The sequence below is a fragment of the Chiroxiphia lanceolata genome, chromosome 6 (genome assembly GCF_009829145.1).
Source record: "Chiroxiphia lanceolata isolate bChiLan1 chromosome 6, bChiLan1.pri, whole genome shotgun sequence".
In the NCBI taxonomy this organism is placed as follows: Eukaryota; Metazoa; Chordata; class Aves; order Passeriformes; family Pipridae; genus Chiroxiphia; species Chiroxiphia lanceolata.
In genome coordinates, this window is record NC_045642.1 from 14506998 (window position 1) to 14531868 (window position 24871).

Consider the following 24871-nt stretch of genomic DNA (forward strand, 5'->3'; position numbering starts at 1 on the left):
ATTCACTGTATAATTTTGCTGTTTGTGCAACTGTCCAAGGGTCATTTTAACTGTATCTGTTTCAGTGCCTCTTTCAGCACTGAAGATTGTTAAAATTTCACAGTTTCATCATTAGTTACGCCTTCACTGAAGGCAGTGGAGCTGAACAATGCAGCCTCCCATACCTGTGCTGAACATTTCTGGGCTGCAGCACTGTTCCAGGTCCAATCAATGGGAAATTTTCTGCAGTGAGACCTAGACTGCTCTTTGACCAAGTCATTTCAGACATGTCTGTATATGTTCTGGTATATAAGACTGTTTGGGGGTTGTGCTGAAAACGGTGTTAATAATAGAGATATTTTTGTTATGACATTATGAGATGTTGAAGATGCATAATTAAGATGAGAGTAAAATGAACAAATAGTGTGACCAAAATGACCAGACCCAATTTTTGTCACTGTTCTTGAATACCTGTTGAATGTTTACAAGGTCTTACAGGGAAGGAGGCTGAACAGACGAAACAGCAGTTGAGTGCTTCCCCATTTCGTCTGTAGATGGCAGGGAATGGACAGTCTCTCGGCTTTATCCAGCTACACCAAGCCGGTGTAAATAAGCTGATGTCTCAGAAGCTATAGTAGAGAGATTTGAGGGTAGCAGGAGTTGCAGAAACCTAATTTTTTCCTAGAGCAAAGAGAAAGTAGAATGCAGACTGGAATTATGATGTCTTTCAACATGTAGCAAGGTCAATTACAGAATGCTGACATGGTATAGTTCAAGTCATCTCTCAGTCCACCTCTGTGCCTGATTCTCTGTGATAGAACATTTTTCTTTTTAAAAAATTAAGTAGTGATCAAATTAATTCTTTTAAGAAAAATCTGTTAATCTGCTGTGATTGATAAACATGCTTTAACAAGCATCTTCCCACATTGGCATTGAAAGCCAAAGTACCTGTATTTACTCTAGAAGATGGAAGTCCTGTCCTGGAAACTTTAATTGGATTGACTAGTGTTAGTCATCTGTCCAACTTGTTTCCAAGTTATTTGGTAAAAGCAAATTTGCTGCTGTGGTGTGTTGCAAGTGTTCAATATTCAGTAGCCCTCAGACTTGTGCTGCTTTCCACATGTGGTGTGATGTCTAGTAGAAGATGACTACAGCAACAGTTAAGTAGTTTGGGACTTCACTGAGGTACCCATCAGTTTCGGTACTTGACTGAGTGAAAAAAACCCCAACTTAAAAAGCTTAGAATAAGTACACAATAGGTGACTTTTGTTTTGATGAAAGCAGTTAACTTGAATTCAATTCTTGATTTTTAAGCTGTTCTGAAATTTCTTTCTGTAGCTTCTTTATGTTGTGAAACTTTTGCACTTAAGTCTAAATACTTCTGTTTTTTAGAATTTCAGTCAATTAGCTGCTATTGGTTCCACTGAAGAGGGTGGATGTAGAAATACCTAATAAGGATGATGTAGTTTGGGGGTTTTTTTTAATGTTTTACCTGGGCTTCAATGCAGTATTCCTTTTCATATCTATATGTCATTTTGACTTAGAGAAGTGAAATGAAAATGAGAATAAGCATGGTAGTAAATGGTAGTAACAATAAACAAGTCAGGCCTGTTGGATGTTGTGAAATTGTATGCTCCACGATGCTGCCTTTCTTTCACCAGTATTCATCCATGGAGCTTATGAACATACGCCACGACTCCTCTCAGAAATAATCAACTTATATGCTGTTTTAAATAATGATTCACAAGATACTTCTGTCTTTCATTATTGTTTGCCTTCAAAAGAATTTTGTATCTTAAATATACTTTAAAAGAACCTGGGTATATCAGAACACTTTAAAGTACAGACTTGGATTTCAGTGCACTGAAATACAGATAATGCAGCCTTGTTTGTGAGCAGTAATTCAGCCTCAGTGGGTCTTTAATCAGGGGGTTCCATGAATTGCAGGTGTCTATGTGAGAATTGTTTCTCTTTCTCTTTACAAATCCCACTTTTGAGCTGTATTTGCATTGCAGGTTAGAGTTATTGTTAAACATATATGAGAAATCATTCAAAATACTAAGTTTTCTTACTTAGCTGTGAAGCTGTATGTTTTACAAGTGCATTCTGCTAAGAAGGAAGGTATAACTTAAAATTTTTCAATCCCCACTAAGTATACCTTTACTTGTTTGTTTTCCTCTTACTTGTAGAACCAGGATGGATCATGTATCCAATCAGTCAGCCTTATTCTTAAGCAGGATCCCAAGAGGCAAGTGACTCTGACTCATTCAGGAGATGTTTTGATTTATGACCAATACAAAATTAACCTACCTTATGCAGATGGTAAGGAATGATATATAAGCATATAATTCTTATCAAACACTAAAGAAATATTTTATTGACATTTGTTTACTCTCGGTGTTGCTAACATACTGAAGTTAAATGGCATAGTTTAGTATTAATGTTGTTAATTTTTTATGAGTGTTTTGCCAATTAACTGCTGGCATACTTTTTACATAATAGGAGTTGTACATTAACTGTGTTGGGCTGGTGCCTCTTAGGTTAAGATTGTGTTTGTTCTAACAAGTCCACATGCCACCCCTTACACTTGCAAGGTTGGTTAGTTCTTTTCTGAGGGGGAATTATTTTCTCTGATTCTTGAACTGAATAATCTCTTTTTCCCTTTTTGGTAAGCAACTCAAGTAAATGTAGGTGAAAGGAGCCCTCTTACCCCTTACAGATAAACTACAGATTTTCAGATGAAAAAATTATTTTGGTCCTTTTTTTTTTCTTTTTAGTTTTTAAATCTCTCCCTCTCAAAGATATGTTATTCTACTTACGAATATGTGACTGTGTTCTGTGAGATTTAATGTTAGCTTTAATGAGAGCTTTTTAATGAAATCATTAGTACATTTGATGTCTGCAAGACCTTGGGTCTTTGTGCATTTCACAAAAATGTATAGGCTTTAATATAGGAAGCATGTGCCTGGTGTTAGGATTACTTTGTCTACAAGAAGTGGTCTGCAGTGTTTGTATCTTTAAATTTATTTAATTTAGTTTACTTTCATGAACATTTCAGTGAACTCTCGATGCATTTTAAAAAAGTGGTGACTCTCACAAGTTTCTTGTTTTCTTCTTAAAAGTTTGAATCAGTGTAACCTTACGTGAGAAATCAATGATTAGGGGAAAATAGGGTCTTAATAAGAAAAAATGCAACTCTAGATAAAACTTACATGAACCAAACCCAGTGAAATGACAAGAAACAAAATGTAAATTACAAACAGGTTTCTTTTGCCTTTCAACTATCTGTTTTTACTCACCAGAATTATTTGAAATACGGAAACTGTCCTCTGTATTTCTGCAAGTAAAGACAGACATTGGATTACAGATCCTGTACGACAGAAAGGGACTGAGGCTTTACCTTCAAGTGGATGAACGGTGGAAGGACGATACCACGGGCCTTTGTGGGACCTTCAATGGGAATACAGAGGATGATTTTTTGTATGAATAGCTGCAAGATTGCTATTTTTCCAGTATATGAATGTCTACAGTTAGTGATAGATCAAGTGTGTACTGAAGCTGAATGGATAGATAGCAAGAATAATTTATTTTGCAGTTTTCCATTAGTGAGATAGATAGGAGGCTTTAGTTTGCTAACAGAAAATCTGCATGATATCAAGCCAGGTTTTGCTTAAAATATTTTAATATAAAAATACAGTGAAATATGTAAGGTACTCAAGGGCTAATTTATTGGAAAGGGTTTTGTCCAAAATATGAAGTGGCCTACATAAGGAACTTTCTGCCTCCCTGCAAGCCTCTCTTTTTCCAGCTCCTGTTTTCTGTTGCAATTTCTAACCTGCTACCTCTGACAGAGCCTCCATTGTTCAGTGCCTGCAGGTCAGCAACAGGAATTGGCTGTTGCCTGAGCTTCTCTTGGTTGTGATGCAGTGAAAGGTGGTCAGAGCTGCCTGAGCACTATAGTCAAGATTACTGTTTGTCCAGCTTCTTTGCAACATTTCTCTCAGAGATACTGGAGAGCAAATTGGCTTCTGAGGGATTAGAGCAGCCAAGTAGAAGTAGGAGAAGAACAGGAATGTAGAGCATGACAGAATGTTTCTTTTACCAGTATAGGAAAAGAAAGAGTAGGAGAACTTTTTTCTCTCAAAACAGTTGGGTTTTTTCTAAATCAAGAGTAGTTGAAAAATTAAAAAACTTTCCATTATAGTTCCCATTTGGAAACACACATACACACACAAATATGCCAGTGGAGTTTTGAACAAATCTATCTTACTGATAAAAAAGTATTATCAGAATATTATTTATTATGAGACTAGGAAATATATAGACAAGATCTCAATAAGGAGATTATTTACGTAAAATTACTTAAAATATTTCTCTTTGACAAATAGTTTGATAATGTGTTTTTGATGACAGTCTTTGGATTGTTCTCATATAAGTGAGAAGTTGTTCAATAGTTCAGTATTTGCAGAAAGAAGTCCTTAAACTTGGGAAGTTATGAATTGTGCTGAGACATGACACAGACTATGGTGTGCAAGCATTTTGATTTGTGTACAAAAAACCATGATCCATGCTAGATTTGAGAGACTTGCCATAGACAGTAGTGTCTTTTGCAACACCTCCACACCCAGCTATTTTACCAGCAGAAATACTACTGATTGTGTGCCGAAGGCACTCTTTTCCCTAGACTGAAACACCCCATATTTAAATGCACAGTTTTGATCGTTCTCCCTGTACAATATTACTGTGCCTTGGTTACTTTGATCACAGTCTTTATCATTCAGCTTCTATTGCCCCTCTAATTAGCTGGGCCTTATGGATATCTGTTAAATTGGTTTTGCAGTTATATTTCTGAATGCTTATATTTCTTTCCCTTCCTCTCCCTTGCAGAGAATAAAGAGCATGGAAATACAGCTACTCAGAAACAGGCAGGAAAATATAGGTAGAGGATAGAGAAAAATGGGTCAGATATCACTGAGAAGCAAAAGTAGGAATAAGAGAGTGCAGACTGTCAGGACAGTGGTGTGCCCTCCTTCTCTCTTATAAAAATGGAACTTGGTCTATTTTGATCTTTCCTTCAGTAAAAGGTATCTAACAACTCTAGTTCACATGTTGTCTTTCCTTCCTGGGCCTTTGCCTGGAAAGAAAGAAGAGTTGTGAAACTTAAGCTGACAGTGCTTTAGAGGAGAGAGCATGAGAATGTGGAGCAGTGCAAGGGGAGCTTGAATCGACATGGTAGAACTGAGACCATTCTGTACATTCATTGTATCTTTTCTGACTGAACTCTGTTTTGTGAAAGATCTCCAGTTGGAGTAACTGAAAGCACTCCAGAGCTGTTTGGAAACGCGTGGAAGACTTCATCGGCGTGCATTGTTGTGCATGATAGTTCACAAATGGATCCCTGTGATATTCATCTGCAGGCAGGTGGGCAGTGAAGGCCAATTGTTATTGGCAAATTACTTTCTACTTAGTACATCTGTGCCCATTTTCCTAGTTGGATCAGGTAAAGTAATAACCAGTCCTACCCACTGAAATAATTATTACTTACAGGTAGCGTGTGCTGAGTTCAATCCCCTAAGAAATCATACTGTGTATTGTTTAAGGATTTTGAGATACTTGCAGAGACACTTGAAATACCCCCTTTTAATTTCTGGTTTTCAGTTATGCTTTATTAATTTAGACATGCATTAAAGGTTGATAGTATGTCTAGTATTGGTGATGCTGCTAGTTAAGATGGAAACTAAAAACTATTGCAGCATTCACTTTTGAAAATAATGAAAAAATTAAATACTTGATTTAGTTGTCTAGTATTGAAGAGGATGAGTAGGAGAAAAGTGCTGATGCACTGACAGTCTTTAGATTCAGCTAAAAGGGTCCAGTTGGGGAAATATGCTAGTGGCTGATGCCATGAGGACCACAGATGGTCACTATGTCATCCTTTAATAATGATGAACTTTTTTGATCATCAGTTATATCCATTTCACAGTTCCTACCACATCTTGTCTTCATCTCTACACACTTGTTGAGACATAAAGGTAAAATGTTAAGGGTTTACCTGTACTTTCAGCAGTGCTAGGGAATCATCATGCCTCTTGCTAAAACAGCATCTGTCTTTTGAGTATTTATACAATAGGCAGTATTAAGAAGCTGTATTCTTTGTAACGGGTTTGGATGTGAATGTAGAAAGAATTAGTCTGTATAGGAAGTCAGAAATTCTGGAAGAGGGATTTTGAAGTCCTAGTTTATACATTATACTCTTTTTGGTGGTAAATTTATCTCTTTATTGGTATGCTAATATAGCATATTATTTATTTTTACCACTATTGCACAACTATTTAATTCATTCAGAATTGAGATATTCAGGTGAGTGCTGTGTTTGGAATTTCTTACACAGCTATTTGATACTGCTCTTGCTCTCCTGTGTGACAATCCATCAGCTCTGGTGCTGGGTGCAGCCTTAGGCAACTAAAGCAATAGGTAATAGATTATTTTTTACAGTACTGACCTATTGAAGTATTTATTGGGAATGACTTAAGCTAAAGTGATGTGTAATGAAATATGTGTTCGCCAAAGGCACTGGTTAGTTTATAGCACCTGTTGCCTAACTCAACTCCATGAATCAGTTTACAGGTAGAAGACTTGACTGTAGGCACTGCCAGCATATTGTAAAGTTTTCTGAATACCTTAAAATCATACCAAGAACAAGCTCAACACTATGAGCAGCTAACTTTTTTTTTTCTACTGTACGGTTGCATAGATATCAAAGATAAAAAGATTACGTGGCAGAAGTATATAACCATGACCAGTTGCATTGTATAGAAAACACTTTTTGTTCCAAATCTTTTTAAACTCCTTCACTGAAACAGTGTTTAATCTGTTATTTGTGTAGCCTCTTATGCAGCGGAAGCTTGTAGCATCCTTACGAAAGATCTTTTTGCTCCATGCTACCCCTATTTGAGTCCTGTTCCCTATTTTGAGCAGTGCAGAAGAGACACTTGCAAATGTGGACAGACTTGTTTTTGCTCTGCTCTGGCCCATTACGCTCATCATTGCCGAAGGTTCGGAGTTGTAATAGATTTCAGAGGAGCTGTCCCAGAATGTGGTGAGTTTCCTTTCACTTCTAGTCTTAAATAGTTACTGTTGGAGGACTTTAGAATGACATTTGGAAAATAAAATTAATATGATCTTTTAAATGAGGAGAGAATTAATCCCAGCATGATCTTTTGCACACAGGACAAGGTTCTTTTTTGTCAGGACAGAATTTAGTACCAGTGTTCTTAGAGGATTGCTCTTTTACAGTTTACTTTCTTTAGTTTTTGGTTTGAAACATTGCAAAGATTTTATTTTTAAGTAGTTGGAGGGCTTCAAATATACACAGAATTTAAAATATATCTGAATCTCTTATATGCCATCGTGTATCTCATACCATGTAGATATTATTCATGAGCTGCATATATAGATTTATTCGTTTCTTCATAGGTGCTAGGTTTATCTAATTCTTTAAATGAATGAGGTGAAAAATGATGGTAATGTATTCAGCAGTTTTAGTTGGATTACTGCCAACTGACTGCTGTCTGACAGTCTGTCTTAGCTTATACTCTTAGTGTCAGTGACGCTGAAATACACAGAGTGCTTAGGTAAGTGTTGAAAATTGGTATTGTTGACATGTAGTTTAAAATGAGTAGAAGAATATAAATATTATAAAGGTAGCCAAAGGTGACAGCTTCACAAGTAGAGGAGTGGGATAATATTATTAAACTTTTTCATTTATATTAACCTCTAGTGATGCAAAAGATATTGATAGGACATGTAGTGCCCTCACATATGTTTTTTAAAAATTATAGAATTGGAAACCCTATAAAAGAACCTGAAACTGGTACCCTTGATGTTTCAGTAGGTTTGGCTCTATTAACAAGGCTTTTCTAAGGAACATACAAGAATTTAAGATCTAGTAATTGTCATCATATCGTTACGTCACGTCACAGCATTATCCATGTTGTAATGCATGATAAAGATGATATAGGAAAGTTGGTCCAGTTCAAGTTTCTGTATATATATCTGAAAAACTGACTTGCTTGCATTCATTTTGGCATGAATGGCCATGCCCACTATGACTGAATGAGTCATTCAAACCATTTGATTTTATTTTACTTTTCTAGAAGCAAGTATAGTTTTCCTGTAATATATTCTAAAATTCATGCTTCTAGGGTTTAAAATATGTGAATCTTTTTTGTATTTCAAGAACTTCAGATTTTTTTTTCTAGTAGCGTAGGAGACATATATATAGATAGATAAAGATATATAAAAGAAATTTTAAGATGGTATTGTGCAACATCTGCAAAGTATATACATTTTATGTATTGCTTTCAACAGTTTATTTAAGATGCTCTGGGTTTCCAAAAGCCCACGCACAAGGGCCAAGCGTTTTCAGAGTTAAGAGGCAAAAAGGCTTCAGTTGTTCAGTTTCCCCAGCGTAAATCTGGATTAACTGCACAGGCTCATCGCACTTGTTATTACTGTGGATTTACATCTGTGTAGTTTACACCACATAGTGCCAAGATAGCAATTTTAGTGGAATTTAATGTGATTGGGAACGAAAGAATGGAGATGTTTATCAGAAAAGTGTTGGGAGGTCCTTGAGTCTCTTGCACTGTAATTTGAGAGACTCATTTCATTTGGACAGCTCTTTCATGTGAAGATACAAAGGAGTACAGTACTTGTGTATCTACCTGTGGCAGAACCTGCCAAGCACTGTCTGTGCCAGAGACATGCAGCAGTGATTGTGTTGAAGGCTGTGCTTGTCCCTCTGGAATGTATTTGAATTCCAAGACTGAACGATGTGTACAGAGGTAGGTAAAGCTGCGGTTCTGATAGTCACACTCGCTCTTTTAGACCACTGCATTTGCAAGTCAGAGTGAAAAGCTAATAAACATGTAATGTTGTAGATGACATGCATCTGTAAACTTGTCAGAGTCTTAGAATGATACAGAACTGATGTCTGTATTGCTTAAAAAAATAGCTCTTCTATAATATGGACACTCGTCCAACATCATCAACACTAGTTGTTACATTTTGTCTGATCTTTTGGTATATGAAAGATAGGAAACATAAGGTTCTACTTGCTTACTGATTTGGTTTGGATGTGCTTGAGTTATATGGCAGTATTGAGACCAATTTCTTGGTTTTTAAAAAAAACCAACCAACTGCAAAACACCCAGCCAACCAAAAAAAAATCCTCACCAAAAGCAACAAAGCAACCAGTTGAAATTTGAACAGCAATTATGTCAGTGGGAATTTTTTTTTTCTTTCTTCAGTTTGGGTTAATCAGTTTCATGTTTTTTCTCTACTCCAGAAATGAATGTCCATGTTATTTTCACGGAATTGACTATCCCCCTGGAGAAAATGCTATGACATCTTTAGGCAAATGGTAAGATACAAAACTGTGTTTTCATGTGACTAAATGGTATCACTTTAAGAGTTCTGTCAAATCATTCTGGCTAGAATGCTGGGTTTTGTTCTTTTGGTATTTTTTTTAATGGAACACACAGAGTAAAGGTACACCTGTTTTCTATGCATATTTGACAGAGGTTCTTTAGAACTTAACTAAAAGCAGAACAGAACAAATAATGTCTGTAATGGATATCACAAGTATTATCAGCATAATACTTCGGTTTGTTGTAAAGGCCATATAAGAGATTGGTATTTTCAGACACCTATTCAATAGGGGCACTTAGACTCATTTTCACTTTTATCAGCAGTCCATAAATATTGATCATCATAAATCTATATCTTAATCATCAAGTTGGCTCATTTTTACCTTAGGGCAGATTTCCTGGAGAGTGTCAGGCAACCCATTCTGCATATGGGGCTGTGCAGAGGCTGGGTGCAGTGTTGCCTTTGGTATTGCTTTGCCCGTCACCTGGGTTATACTGTGGAGTCCTTGAGAACTTTCCCTGCAGGGCTTTGAGGTCCAAACAAAACTCCAAAAGTATTTACAGAATGGCTGTGGCACATGCAGAATTTGATTCTGAATCTGCTGACTAACTGTAAGGACACTGGGGATGTCGTAGCCATTGCAAAGAATGGAAGAATAGTGCTGGAGTTCACGGGCTCAGGTTCTCTAGTGAAGCACAGGACATGAAATTAAGCCAGTACTGCTTCAGTTTTCCCTGACAACGAGTTGCAACCAGAGCTGCTACCATTTTGTGAAAGTACTGGACCATTTTGGCTTCCATTAGACAGGAGCAGTCAGTGTTAGGTTTCTCGGTGCTTCCCTGCATAAAGTATCTTGTTAGGGTTGAGTTTTCTGCAGTTTTGAACTGTTTCATGTAGGGGGAAAAATGTTTTGTCTGTTCCTGTCTGTGTGGTATTCTGCATATGTGAGTGAGTAAACATGCTACAACTTTATATGATAAAGTAACTGAAAATTTTTATTTTGAGTATTTGATTAGCTTGGAATTCTTTGAAATTTTTTAGGTTCTGATTATGAACTGTAGTTCCAGGTGGTTCTGATAATAGCCACAGTAGGCTGTGATTTCATATTCCTATCATTTTGCTGAAGCAAAATTACTTTGAGGCAGCATGAGGATGAAATTTAGCAATTGCTTCACTGTTTCCTTTTGTGAGCCAGTAACACTAAAGTAATTGAAACATTCATTTTGTTATAAATGAGATGGAAATCCGTGATCTTGTCAGATATTTGCCGGTAGGTACCTGTTTGTGATTCATGCTAGGAGTAGTTGAGAGAAGAACAAGTTACTGATCTGCTGTTACTATGCTGTGCTTGGGTAAAAGTCACTCTAGTACAAAATATTGTTGCAGATACAATAACTTGTGATTTTATTATATTCAACATTGGGGTTTTGCCTTCAGCTGTGGGATAACTTAAGAACTGTTGGTGTCATCAAGGTTTTCACCTAAACTAGTAGCTTGCTTTTCAGCAGAGTTCTATGATTATGGTGAGAAAAATGGAGCGTTAAGAGTTTTCATACATGAGTACATACCCAGAACTTACTGTATCCTATGCATATGTGTGTTTAGGGTTTGGCTTTGTTGCTATTGCTCCTTGCATTTTTGTTTCAGATAATAACTTTTTTAAGTTCGTGGCTTGGTTTATTATTACTGCATTGATATTTAGGGAGCAGTGTAGTGGTATATTTCTGTATGTATTTTGTTGTCAAGCAAGCTATCTTAACTCATAATAACATCATGTATAAAGCAAAAGTTTGAAGTGTAACTTATCCACTGTTCTAATGTTCAGTGCAAACATTTATACAGTTACTTTTTAGTGACTTATAGTGCATGCTTCATTATTAAATAGAAAATATTAATATTTCAGATCTTCCCGGCTCTCATTACATCTCTGTATATTTTTATTGCAGCCATTGCAGTGATGGAGTAATGAATTGTGATAACAACATAATAGGTGAGTGAAGAGAGAGGTAAAAGATACTTCAAGTCCAATGAATACATATTCTCCAATCCCTGTGGAACCTCTTGCCTGTAGTAGAAGATTGTGCAATGTGTACAAATTAATAACTTCCAGGAGAGGATCCATAATTTAGAAATTATATGGTTGTGTATTTGAAAACAAGGCTGGTGCAAAGAAGCAGTATAACTGTTTAAAATACTGTTAAATCTGAGCAACTTTTTTCCCCAGTGCTTTAAAATATTATTTTTTTTTTTAGATTGCTAATGCAGATAAGCTTAGCTGCATGATAAACAGCAGACTTTCAGTAGGGCAAACAAAAATTTGCTTTGCCCCATAAAACATGAGTGTAGGAATTGGATACTGGCATTAATTTTTCATGAATACGTTTTCTTTCTCTCCACAAACTCTGAGTAACAGAAATATGAAAAAAAAATATTTATTTTGTCATACTTTGCAAAACAATGTAACAAGTACTTTTTCCATTACGGTATATTTCATATATCATTAAGTATTATGGTCCATACTCATGTTATAATGTGTTTTACTTCACTGAAAATAACATTTGTTTTTTTGAGGTTTCCATTCTGGAATTGCCAACTCTTTGACCGGAAATTCCCCATGCACTTGAAGGTGGTGATTTTACCAATTTTACAATTTTCCAGAACCTCCTTAACAAATAATTAAGTAGTAAGCAAAACCCCAGCAACCAACCAAAATCAATTTAACACACTGAGACTACTTCTGGCATTTCTGGTTTGTGTACACAGTATGCTCAGTGCAGCCCTAAAGCAATTTTGCAAGAGAGTTGTTTTATTCATGGTCAGTGCTCCAGCATGGAAAGTCATATCTAGTTCTCAGATTCTTTGTATCTTTTTCTTTCTGTTGAAATATGTTTCTCTTTTGGTAGTACTTTGCATGTCTGGACTGATTCCTGACTAACCATTTAGAGAGTCATGTCCCTTACTAAAGGAATATATTAATTTCAGTATTATATGTGAGATTTATAGATGTTCTATGAAGTTAACTATGTTTAGGAATGAGAGGCAATTGGATGTTTAGTAGTATTACTGGATTTTATACTTCCGTGTCATATCCTCAATCTAAATTTATTGCACACACTTACAGAATACAAAATTTCAGCTTTGAAGATCAATGTGTTTGTCAATTTTTCCCCCAGCACACAACTGCCCAGTCGGACAGATTTATATTAACTGCACAAGTAATCCACAAGTTGATCCTGAACTCAGCAGAGAGAGAACTTGTGAAAATCAGCTGCTAAATCTCACTTTCTCAGCACACCTTCCTTGTGTGTCAGGTTGTGTCTGCCCACGAGGGTGAGTACAGACAGATGTGCATCTTTTGGTGCACAAAACATAAATAAATTACTACCTTCAGTAGTGATTGAGTAATTAATTCAGCCGAGGTTTTCTACTCAGCAGAATTCTGCTTGGAGAGTGTGAATTGTCAAAGGGTGAGCATCCAACTTGTGAAGGCTTACACCACAATTTTGTCAGTTGAAGTCATAATAAATGCTAAACCAAGAGGCAAGAGGAGCCAAAGGTCTAATATCTCACAACAATAAAGACAAAATAGCAAAATGGCAATGAAATAATGTGATTCAATCCTTGTAGTGCAGCAGAACTGTGTTTATCTACAAATTTTTTTCATTTATCTAAGCTCTTATTTGATTATTTTGCTGAGGGAAACATGTTTCTTCATTTATAGGCATAATTTTCAATATTCTCTCCTTCAAAAGGGTCTTTAAAGCTTTGGGAATTTATGTTGATAATGTGCAGATGAACTTTTGTTGTGTTTTGAAATCAAGCACTATATTGATGAGGGATTTTTGAGTATAAAAATAAGTGTGTTTAAGTTATGCTGGTTTTGATGGAATTTAGTTTCTTGAGCACATAGCTTGAAGGTTTTGAGTATTATCACTTTTAAATTATTGTTTATACCTTGTGAGCCACCTCAAAACAAAGAGTAGAATCCAGAGCCTCACTTGATCTGGGTTGAAATAGCTCAGTTGAAGTGTGTGGACTCGTACTGATTGATGTGTGGATATTTCTACGTTATGGTAAAAGGTTGCTACTCAGAATTCTGGGGTTTTACCTAATCATTCAGAAACATGAAATGTCAAATGGTTCGCATGAAATGGAACCTGTAATTAATCCAAGTCACAATATGGTACTGGGGTGAAAAAGTGCAGTGCTGAGGAAGATTTTGAAATTACCTGGAGGTGAGTATTTTCAGAATCACAAAAACTCACCCTCCTAGACCTGGCAGATACCCTTCAAAACCAGTAGCTACCTTCAGCAGCACTCAGATCATATAAACTTCTTATTCTCTGCTGTTCTGCTGTGCATAATCTCTGAGGTTGTGAACTTTTCTCCTGCTTCCTGGTTCTGGAATTTAAACAATTAAAATTATTTTTAGTGTTGGAAGGCTCGCTGTCAAGTGTTAGTGATCCCAGAGCTCTGGTAATATGGCTGTATATTTAAAGGAGGCAGAGTTTTATGATTTCCTAGGAACAAAAATAGAAAATTAAGAAGTTTCATCTTTACTTTGGCAAACTGAATTCTGTTCTCCTAAGGCTGTACGCTGCCTGTAAAGATACTCACATAAACTTTTTTGGTTTTTTTGGGGGAAGTGGGGGAAACATAAGGAGAGGTTTGTTTGGTTTTCAGAATTTTATCCTCAATGCTTAAGGTAGAACTAGGAAATGGTTTTACAAACCTAGAATTTGAATTAGAGTTTGAACTAGAATCTGTACTGAAGAAGTAGAAATTACAAAGTTATTTGCAAGCTTGTCAAAACTGATATCTTTTAAATATTCAGCTCTAGTGGTCTGATATTGCTCGTATATTTATGTTGTTACTTGAGATTGCTTTAGGAAAAATTGAGATGATCCTGAAAGTGCATGTTTTTAGGTGTGCTTTTGGAAACATGAGAGACTTCTGCTATGCCTTGACCATGCAGGTTTAGGAATTTTAATAATAGTTGCTTTTGGATAGAATCTGTTAGAATTGAATAACCCTAACATTTTAAGTCAGTCACTGAATTCACACTCCAGTGATTTGTACTGCAAATTGACCACGTTTGAGTCAGAGCAATACAGTAAGGTAAATCTAAATTGTTGGAAGAGAAAGATAGATTAAATACCATTGCCTTCACACAGTACCTTATCCTGTGTTGATAACAGTTCAAGTAGTGCAGAATTCAAATGCACTGTGAATTTGTGCAACTTTAAAATCACCTTTCTAGGCAATCAGTTCTTGCTGGTGAAATATAAAACTGAGATGACACTGTCCACTTCAAAAGGGTGAAACAGCCACAGAATTTATTTGATCTTAACGTTAATCTTAGTCCTTTATTCAGGCTTTTGCTCCTTTTCCAGATCTTGTATCTGTTTATCTTGATTCATTACCTGTAAGCTAAACAGACTTAAGTAGTAATGAAATCAGTTTAATGTATTTGATTAGTTGATTTAGGTAAACTAATGAAATCAGTGAAATAAAGTGAATATGTCACAATTAAGAAATCTGTATTGGAAACTACATTTTTTCATGAGGAAGGACCTTTCTGATCTGTTTAGTGGGCTGATTATTCCTCAGTGATACCGTGAAAGGTACTTAACACAAAGAGAAGGAAAGAACTTCTTTTCACAGAAAAGGTGTTAAGATTTCAAGAGGACAGTATTTTTATTTTGCAGTCTTATTTTTCTAGTGTCTAGTCTGAAATATTCTTTCAAGTACTTTACTATTTCTAGCATTCCTTCTTTCTTGTGCTCAGAATACATTCTAATGGTCCTTGCATAAAGTGGGGATTAAATACGAAATAAGTAGATCATAGGGAAAAGTAGCAGTTTTCTCCAAGTGTGCTTCATTTGTCCTTCTTTTTAATCTGTAGTGAGTAAATCAGATGCAAATAACCATGCTTAAGTAAATACTTAAATTTACAGGAGATCATTCTATGGGTTATAGTTCTTATGGTACAAAAATTATGATTATATACTTTCCCTCTGTTTTAGAAGTTGTTGAGGTTACTTTCTAATGTTGGTCTACCCTGCTTTGTTTGACATATTTAATGGTTTTTAAGATTTTATTCGTTTTTTCTTACTGTTTTTCATCTCTCACTATTTAGATGGAAATTTCCTATATTTCTGTGCTGCATTTCAGAAAAAGAATTAATACTCTGTTTACAGCACAGTTCATAATCTTTCAAGTTCAGTCTTTGAATTACATTTTCTGCTTCTGGGTTGCTATGACTCAAGTGATTTTTGCCTTCCTTAACTATACACAATGTGCGTGATTTGACATGAAGACAGAATCTATAATCAGACTACAGAAGAAACAAAGAGCAAAGACACAGTGGAGAAAGAAAGAGAGGAAAAACAGTAGTATCTTCCTGTATTTCTGCATACTATATAATGTTTACCACAAAAGGACAAACAGCCAGCTTCTGTGCATTGTTCCTTATAGCTTGCTCTTAGTGTTGCTGCCAAGAAAAACATTCATTTTCCTGAAGGAATTATTTTTTTTTCCACTTCCCCCATTGACGTCATTTTGCCCTCTGACTGCAGCATGAGTTGGATTTAACTTCATGAAGTGTACAGCTTAAAATCAGTACTGTAGATACAATGTGTGTAGTTTTGTGTGGGTATTATAACAACTGGAGTCAATGACCTTAGAGATCTTTTCTAACCTAAATGATTCTATGATTCTAAGAGCAGCCCTGTAGGCTTTTTGAGGACAGATGCTTTTATTTGGACTGAGTCATGTGAATTGTTTTGTAATGTGCATTAGTATATATTCTAGATCATGTTATCTATATACATTTCCAGTAACTGAAATATTTAGTAATTTCCATTTATATTTTACACTAATGCCACCTTGTTGGAAAAAACAAGAGACCCTCCAGCCCCTAAATATGAATAATAAATAAGAATTCTGAGAGTTATGTCAATAACTTGCACTACAAATTGTCTCAGATGCAGAGTAATGTTTTCTATTACTTCTGTTGCATCTACCTAATAGATCTTCCTTATTTTTTCCCTTTTGTGGTTCTATCCCCTCTATAAGCTATGTTAATTAGACCATCTGCTATACAATTAACCTAAAAAGAGGAGTCTCTGCTAATTTCTCAGTATTTTGAAACAAAAGAAATTGTTGTTGTGATTAACTTCATTTGAACTTTAAATCATAACCAACTTCTCTTCCTAATCATAGTTATAAAACTGGCTGTAATTTTCTCCTTGTTTCAGTGACTTTTTTCCCCCCTCAATGTTAGTAGTGCAAGGCAATAAAAGATGGATTCTCAGGTGGCTACTAGTAGTGATTATCTGTCACTTAATTTCTCACAGCTCAGCAACATCCAATACCCAACTGGATATTTTATGGAGTGTCAACAGACTGTCCTTACAAAAAAAGCAACATCATTACCAATTATTGATTACAATTACCAAGAACAAATATTTTGGGATAACAATTCAAAGTATGAAAGGAACACTTATATACTATTTCAAAATAGTGTGCTCCATTTTTCCAAGTATGTATATTTATTTATATGGTCTGTGAGCCTGCAGGAACCTCAAGAATACTAGACAGAATTGCTGTATCAAAGTTTTCTTTTTTTCCTCTCCACTATATCCTTTAATTGCCTATAACTGTGTGAGCCACCTTTTTAAGCAGCATCTCTGAAAATTTTTTTTCTTATGTAAATTTTGGAAAAACAAAACCACTCCCTCTATCCCTGCCCCCTCCCAGAAAAACATTTCATTTTACAAACTTTACACCCGTGGATTTCTGCAGATGTGGCTTCTGGTTGACAGTTCATGAAATGGGAAAAGTTAACAGGGATTTTTATTTTCTTGATGCCAAAATGTATGTAATTTATGCAATGTTTTCTTTTCAAACAGTTTAGTGTTATAGTTATAGTCATGAAGACTGAAATCTGTGGAACCAGACTTTGATTCTAGTGTTCCAGTGTCTGCCTCAGTTTCTCTTCTGAATTAGTGGTGTGGAGTTACAAGGCAACAGTCTCCGGTGTGGTGGGACAACACTCCACCTCTGCAGACAACTGTTATCATTTATGACAGAGAATATTATCTTTTGTGCTGAAACTGGACTCTACTAAATTTGGGGCAATTTAACATAATAAGAATTTTGTCTGTTCCTTTTTTCATCACTTGTTGCTCTCATAAAACAAAACTATGAAAAGATAGTAAATTCAAAACTGTGGTATCCTGTAATTGCAATGAAGTTTTGTAACTAAGGCATGTCATGCCAGGTTTTCTTTCCAAACATCTCTAAATTATCACAGTATTTCTGTGGTGGTGTACTATATCAAATAACACATAAGGAGCTTAATTTCATTCTTGGAAGGTTTTCTCAAAAAAAACCAAAAAACAACTCATCACTTTCTAATTTTCACAAAGAAAACAATGAATTTTGTCATCTTATGAACATACCAATGGACAATCAAACCTAGTAATGGGGGAAGAATGCAGTTGAATTTCAAATATTTTAGAAAACTATCTTTATTGAAGTAATTATATTGACTATATTATGTCTTCAAATATGTCTCTGTAGATGAAATCAAAGTCTTGTGCTTCTGGTGTGTGTTTAATATCCTTTTTCGAAAGGTTTCTCCTCCTCAGTTTAAACTCAGAATTTATTGTTTTTAGTATAAAATAAAAAGTGTGTTCTGTTCAAACCTCTCTTCTGGATGGCCCTGTTGTTGCCATTGGGTTAAGTATTTTTAATATTTTGCTTCATCTGGTTTAGGCAGTGTTTTGGAGAGGTCTGTCAGGAAGATTTAATGTTTTCCAGGCAAATCCCTCCATGGATACCATCATAGCTATGCACTCCACTATTTCCTCAGGAAAATAGAGTTCTGTTACAAAGACTACATCAACATTCCTGTATTTGGGTGCTTCAGTATTCACACTGAATCTTATGCTGTTTTCCATTTCTGATGGCTGTACAATCACAGGATGCTAAAGGTGCTGGATTAGAGCTCATTTCCAAAGAATACACTTATTGCAGTGCCATCACAAGACAACCCAGTTCTTTTCCATCTTCTCCTTCCTACCAGACTTGCCGCTTTCTTTGATACATTTCAGTGTTCCTTATTTCTTCTTGATTGCCTACTTTCTAGTTTACACTATCTGCAAACAGATCTCTAGGGTTTTTTTTCAGTACTTGTATTCAATTAACAGTGAAACTTCACCAGCATAATTCAGAGTCTTGAGCACCTTTTCATATTACCTTTTGTCTTCTGACTTGTTTTTAAGAGAAGCATTGAACTCTGTCAATTGGTTTGAAAGGAATACTTCTGTTACCTTTGTGGTTACTTTATGAAATTAATTTTCTTACAAAAATGTGGTATTTATCGAAACTTGTTAATTAAATCAGAAAAATGTTATACCAAAATACCATTAGTGTATTTCACTTCTTGTGAGTTTCTTTGAGAGGAGTTGAGGATTTTGAATTAGTCAAGCTATCTTTTTGGGGGTTGTTTTGTTTAATTTTTAATTTCCACTAAAATGTAAGCAGATACTTGATCTGATTGTAAAAAACAAACAAACAAAAAAAACAACAAAAAAAAAGAGGTGGTGTTATTTACTGTCAATGATGATTAAGTCCATTGTCCCACCACCTCTAGTTAAATCATCTTTGTTGAAAACTGCTTCAGCTATATAACTGAATTCTGTCATCTGACACATAAGTTACCATCTTCTTTTACTGTGGATTCAGAATTTGGAGTCAAGGAATATACTTTGATCTGTATCTGCAAATATACATTGATTCCCCCCAGAAGCATAATTAATAAAAATAGGTTCATGTCCCCCCCCGAGCATGCAATTCTCTTCAGAAGAACTGGTGCTGACAGAGTAGGAAGAGCTTATAGTATCCTCTTGGCCATTCACAAACAGCAATGTTTGGTATCTCAGTTTCCCCTGGAGTCCTGCCTTACATGCTTTTTAGCACTGAATTGTACCCACAGCATTCTTAAAGGAAATTAGGATGAAACACAGGATGTTGCATTGAAATGCATACCCACATTTTATGCAGCTCTCAGTATAACATAATTTTGCTCTGTCTGCACCAATCAGTAGGTGTGTGACGGCAGAAACTTCTTTCTGTTTGCGGATACTTTAGAGGAAGGACAGGCAATGGATGAGCCAAATTTCAGGTGTCTGTGTGGGAAAGGTTGCAGAATAGGGGAAGCTGGATGAATCCTTGTCCTCTACCACTTGCTCTTGTTTTTCTTACTCTCATGTACTTCTGGTCTTTAAGCTGCTACTACCATTTCTGTTTAGGGCCTGCTCTGCTTAGCACCAGTATGGTGCTGATGCTACAGCTGATTGCAGGAGAGTTTCCCAATCCAGGAGGAAGCTGCACAAGTGGAGCATCAGTTAAAGCATCAAAATCAGTCATTAATACTTAAGGATATAACAAGGATACTAAAAACCTGCCAAACATTCTACAAAATTACTTAATATTTTGGTATAATAAGCTAAGAGAAAGGGGAAGAAGAGGTGGACTGGAAAGAGCTCCCCAAACAAAAAAGAAAACACTCAGCGGGATTATGGTAACTCTCCCTGTCTAGGCAGTGTGTGGACAACAATTAAGCCGTTAGGTGCTACAATAATGCTCTTAATATCTGCTTTTCTTTTGAAATTTGTTCATCTTTTTTTCTGGTTAGGCAAGTCAGGGGTGGTGGTGGAATTCTGGTATTAGAAATACTACTTGTTGCTTATGTCATTCTTTTTTGCTTCCCTTAAACTCTTGTTATAGATGTTTGTAGGAAGATTTGTGAAACGGTCAGAGAGAAAATTTGTTGTTGGGGCAAAAGTATTCATGGCTGCAAGAATCAGTTGACAGTAGGCTGTTGCCTGAGGGAGGGGAAGGAGCTTGTGCAATACATAACCTGTTGAAAACTGCTCTGCTGGAAGCTGGGAGAGAGTTATTTTTTCATGTTTTGGTCCAGAACTCTGTGCTTTGCAGAAGCGAAGAAGGGTTTGGTGATTCACAGGTGACATGTTGCTTCTAATGATGCCAATAATTATTTCCAAGACTATTTACATATCTTTGTGTGAGTGAAGAAAGCTACAGGTAACAATGAGATGATAATAGAAGTGAACATTCAGCGTGGTGAAGTGTGATAGCTGTCCTTGTGTCTTTGCAGTAAGTATAACCATCAAGAAAAATTTCAAATACTTCAAAGAGGAGCTGTGCAAGGCATCTCTGTAGGGTATTTGTGGTGAATTCTTAGATCATTGAAATCTATCCATTTGCTTGGCTTTACAAGAGAGAAAACTGTTATCATGTCTTTTTTTTTTTAATCCAGTGTAATAACATGAGGGAAAAACTGCATTTAGTGTTACCTTGTCAGTGTGATCTCTTTGTGTCTGAATGTCGCCTGTTCAGTTCTGGGGAGCTTTTCAGTCTCACAGTTGATTGTCTCCAAGTGACAAAATACTTGAAATAGGTATGGGTTACAAAGAACAATTTACATACCCTGGAGGGAAAGAACGATTTTTAAGTTTAGTCGGGAAGGGGGTTTACGATGTTCTGTGTGTTCCCATTAAGAAGCACTACAGAGTTGCAAATTTCTGTCTGAGAAATAAGACATAAAAAGGAATCTAAGTCATAGTATCCAAAATACCAGTTCATTAATATGAGTAAGTAAAATGTTCCATGATAAGTGCCATGATGAAATCTTTCCTTTTAGATACTAGGGAAACAAAACAGTATCGTCATCCTGTTTGTGCCTCACACCTACAATTTCTTGCCCAAATTACAGTGCTACACGTCAGAAACACCAAATCTGTGTTCTTAAGAAAACTGTTGGGAACACAGGCAAACCTGTATAAAACTTACATTACTACGGAAATTTACTGGAATTCTAAACACACCTTGGAAAAAAAAAAAATCTTATCAGCCCAACAGTACTGTTTTCAGGGACTGTTTATTTCTCAATACAAATACATTTCAAATGTTAGAAACAAGGATAATCATAGATTGCACGGTGCCTGTAAGGAATCCTTTCACTATGTCACTGGCACGTTAGTTGTTCCAGCTGATTGTGTTATATCAAGTGGGATCCTGTATAGGATCAAAACAAGCTGGAGCCACAGCAGTTGGAGTGAAAGATGCTGCTGCAGCTTATCAAGAGTGTTTCACAACTGTCATTTGGCAGATTGATTTGAGATAACAGGTGTTTTTTTATCGGTTATTGAACCTTTAGGTCCTATACTGGTATCCTTTTACCTATCCAGTAGCATTACAATATTTATTTTTTTTAATAAAAGAAACACAACTTTCTTGGGTTCAGTGAAAAGATAGTTTTTTAATAAAATAATTCAATACTTCTGGTGTATTTCCTGATATTTATTTGTAGAATCCACTTGAGCTCTCTTTAGCTTTCATACTCTCATATTTCAGATTTTCTGGGTATTATTAAAAGCTACAAACATTTTACTTTAAAATTTAGACCAGTTGCTTTATTTAGTCTTGCTGGGCAAGAATTCCTCTGTTCTTTCTCTATTAAAGCAATATTTTTAACAGCTGTGGGTTGTTTTTTTTTTTTAAATCTGTTACTCTAGGAGTTGTGATTATAAGCAAAAATTTATAGCATTAGTCTTGAACTGTAAATAGCTGTGCATATGGTTATCTATGTTCAATGAAAATCTCCCTTAAAGACAGGGAGGATATTTCTGCCAATAAAATGAAGTATATTTGTAATTGCTTCCATGAAGGTGCCTGTCATACAGAAATACGTACTCAATTTCATGCAACGAGGGTAGCTCTTTTGATATTGATTGAATTATTCACAGAGCAAGAGGTGTAACTACACCTACAGGAAAACTCTGCAGCAAATTAAAACCCTTTAAATTAGGTAAAGAAAAGAAAAGAACCAGAAGAAATCCTCATTTAAAAATTCTAAGACTAAATATGCCAGTAATTTTTGATAGTAAGAGCATATACCACTAGAACAGAGAGCCATGCTGGCTCCCATGTCTCATGAGTGATCTCTTGGCTTAAGTTAAATACAAGTTAATTGGCTTATTTACAAGAAATTTGGAGAAATTTAGAGGATTTCTAGAAATTCTTAGTTTCCCTGAACTTAAAATTTTTCTTAATGAATCAGTCTTCACAGGGTTAGTAATTGAAGTGCTAGTGCCCAAAGTGCTGGTACTTAGTAAAGATAACATATTCAGGTACCTGTGAAAGGAATGTATCAAATTACTTATCCATAATTAGTAATAAAATTGTGTCTTTTCAATTTCAGAAGTTTTAAAATATTATTTGCTTTTCGCTAATAATAATGCTAATGATTTTAAAGTTTAGGAAAATACTGTTGTATCTAGATAGCATCTATACTGCTGCTGAATTTGCATTTTTGTTCTTTTTTTGACAGTCTTGTTAAACATGGGGAAGTGTGCTTGGATGCAGATGAATGTCCATGTTCATGGAAAGGAAAGGAATATTTTCCGGGGGACAAAGTAATTTCTTCCTGTCATACCTGGTAAGCAGAGGTCTCTTTAAGTGATTATTTCATTTTAGTTATTTATTTGTAGATTGATTTTTTCCTTCGTGTGTTTTAATCATAAATTTCACAGCAGATTATGGTAAATCATTTACTTTGATTTTGTATTTACATTTCTTCAAAGAGGTATTAAAATGACATTGGCTTAGGGTTTGTTGTTTCAAAGAGCTTTTACATAACAAAATAATAGCTATTTGGGATTTTCTTCTCTTTTAAAAAAAGCTTGATTTAAAAAAAAGTTTGGGTTTTTTTGTTGTCAAGGTCATCTAAACTAATATTCAATGATTAGTGTTCCTAAAGTAGAGGAAAAGTACTTATATAACACCTTAGTGACACTTGTTAGAGCTTCTTATTTATTCATTTTCACATTTAGCATTAAATCTGAGCAGTCTAACAACCAAAATATAACCCTGTAGCCATAAGTATACACCCACTACAATGATAATTTAAGGAGAGTACTGAGCAACATCATGTACTGAGCATGGTAGCAGATAAATTGATTGCTAATTTTGCATATGTGGATAACTGATGAATCAATTGGCTTTAAAAGGAGGTGTTCCAATAGGCAAGGTTTGATAGGATCACTCAAATACATGCAGAAACCTATTCCTTTTACTGTCCAGTGTTGTGAATGCAGCCTATAGGTACAGCTATGTTACCCTGTGAAGTTTTCTTGAGCGCTCAGTAGAATGTGTTACATTACCATTTTAATAAGTTTTACAAGAGTGTGACAATATTCCACATCTGCATGATCCTGAAACAAACTTTTTTCTTGATGGTCCCCATCTGCTTTCTTCTCTGACCACAGCTGAACGTTGCAAGCTGGCACTGAGCAGTGCTATTTGTCTTACCAGAGCCTCAGAAAAATCAGCTGTCAAGCATGGAGATGCTGAGGTAGTGGTGTAGCCTCCAGATTCTCTGTAGAGCAGTTCCTTCCTTTTATCCCCTTCTTGTAGCTCACCAGGAACGTGTAACTGGGGTCACCTGGTGAACTGCTGCTCCTGGCCTGCACAGCTTAGTATAGCCTGGCACGGTGAAGGCTTCTCCAGTCAGCACTAGTCACTGCCTTGTCTGGATGTCATTGCCCCCTCCAGCCTTGTGCTGACTGCCTACCTCTGCCTCTCGTCAGGTCCTCAGTATCTACTCTAGAAGAGATTTGTAGCCCTTTGGTCGACTGGTGAAGCGACTTACAAGCCATCTCCACTGGGCAGGCAGGTAAAGCGACCGGGTTATTCACCCCCTTATTTCCAAAGGCCTCTCCATTTGGACCTGGTGTGGGATTGCTTGCATCAGAAAGAGTTTATTAGATCCCATTTAATCTGTATGAGACTTCACCAAAGGCAGCTGCAGTGCAGGCAGAAAGACACTGGATATTTAGCTTTCTCTCTTTTTTTTTTTTTTTCTGAGGCCAGGCTCATTAATTCATGTACAGATCTTTAAGGCTGTCATGGTTTTTCTAGTCTTCCATGTCCAGAAGTAAAGATAGATTAAGTGATAATAGCTTTTTGGCAATCAGTTGTCTGCTGACAGATGGGAGTCTGCAACAAGGTCTGCTTCATACAAAGCATATCAAGTCTTTGAGTCTGCTGTATGTGTATGCAGGGGTATATCTGATATGTTAAAGGAAATGTTCAAAGCATGAGAATACTTCTGTGCAAACAAACCCACTTAGGCACTCATAGAAGTTATAATTTAGTGGTTTTTAGTGCAGAGAATTAGTGTACATTGATATTAAATATAATCTTACTCATATAAGATGTAGTATTCAAAACAGCTATTAATCTGATTTATCTATTGAACAGTAAAATGGCAAATAAAATAATTTCTTAAGTTGTCAAAACTACCTGTGAAGTGCCAGGAACTTTCAACTCAAGCTCTGGGATCTTACTGAACTGTGGTTCTGGGTTT

At 35.9% G+C, this 24871-nt stretch overlaps 1 protein-coding gene across 1 annotated transcript in view; it reads left to right on the plus strand.

Moving 5' to 3' along the window:
• OTOG (otogelin) overlaps positions 1-24871 on the plus strand; it is a 100447-nt gene that overhangs the window by 22099 nt on the left and 53477 nt on the right. Inside the window, exons 16-24 of the mRNA XM_032691064.1 lie at positions 2169-2301; positions 3282-3459; positions 5276-5400; positions 6866-7078; positions 8660-8825; positions 9329-9403; positions 11358-11401; positions 12585-12741; positions 22835-22942. Of these exons, the coding sequence (XP_032546955.1) occupies positions 2169-2301; positions 3282-3459; positions 5276-5400; positions 6866-7078; positions 8660-8825; positions 9329-9403; positions 11358-11401; positions 12585-12741; positions 22835-22942 (1199 nt within the window). The remainder of the gene's footprint in view (positions 1-2168; positions 2302-3281; positions 3460-5275; positions 5401-6865; positions 7079-8659; positions 8826-9328; positions 9404-11357; positions 11402-12584; positions 12742-22834; positions 22943-24871) is intronic.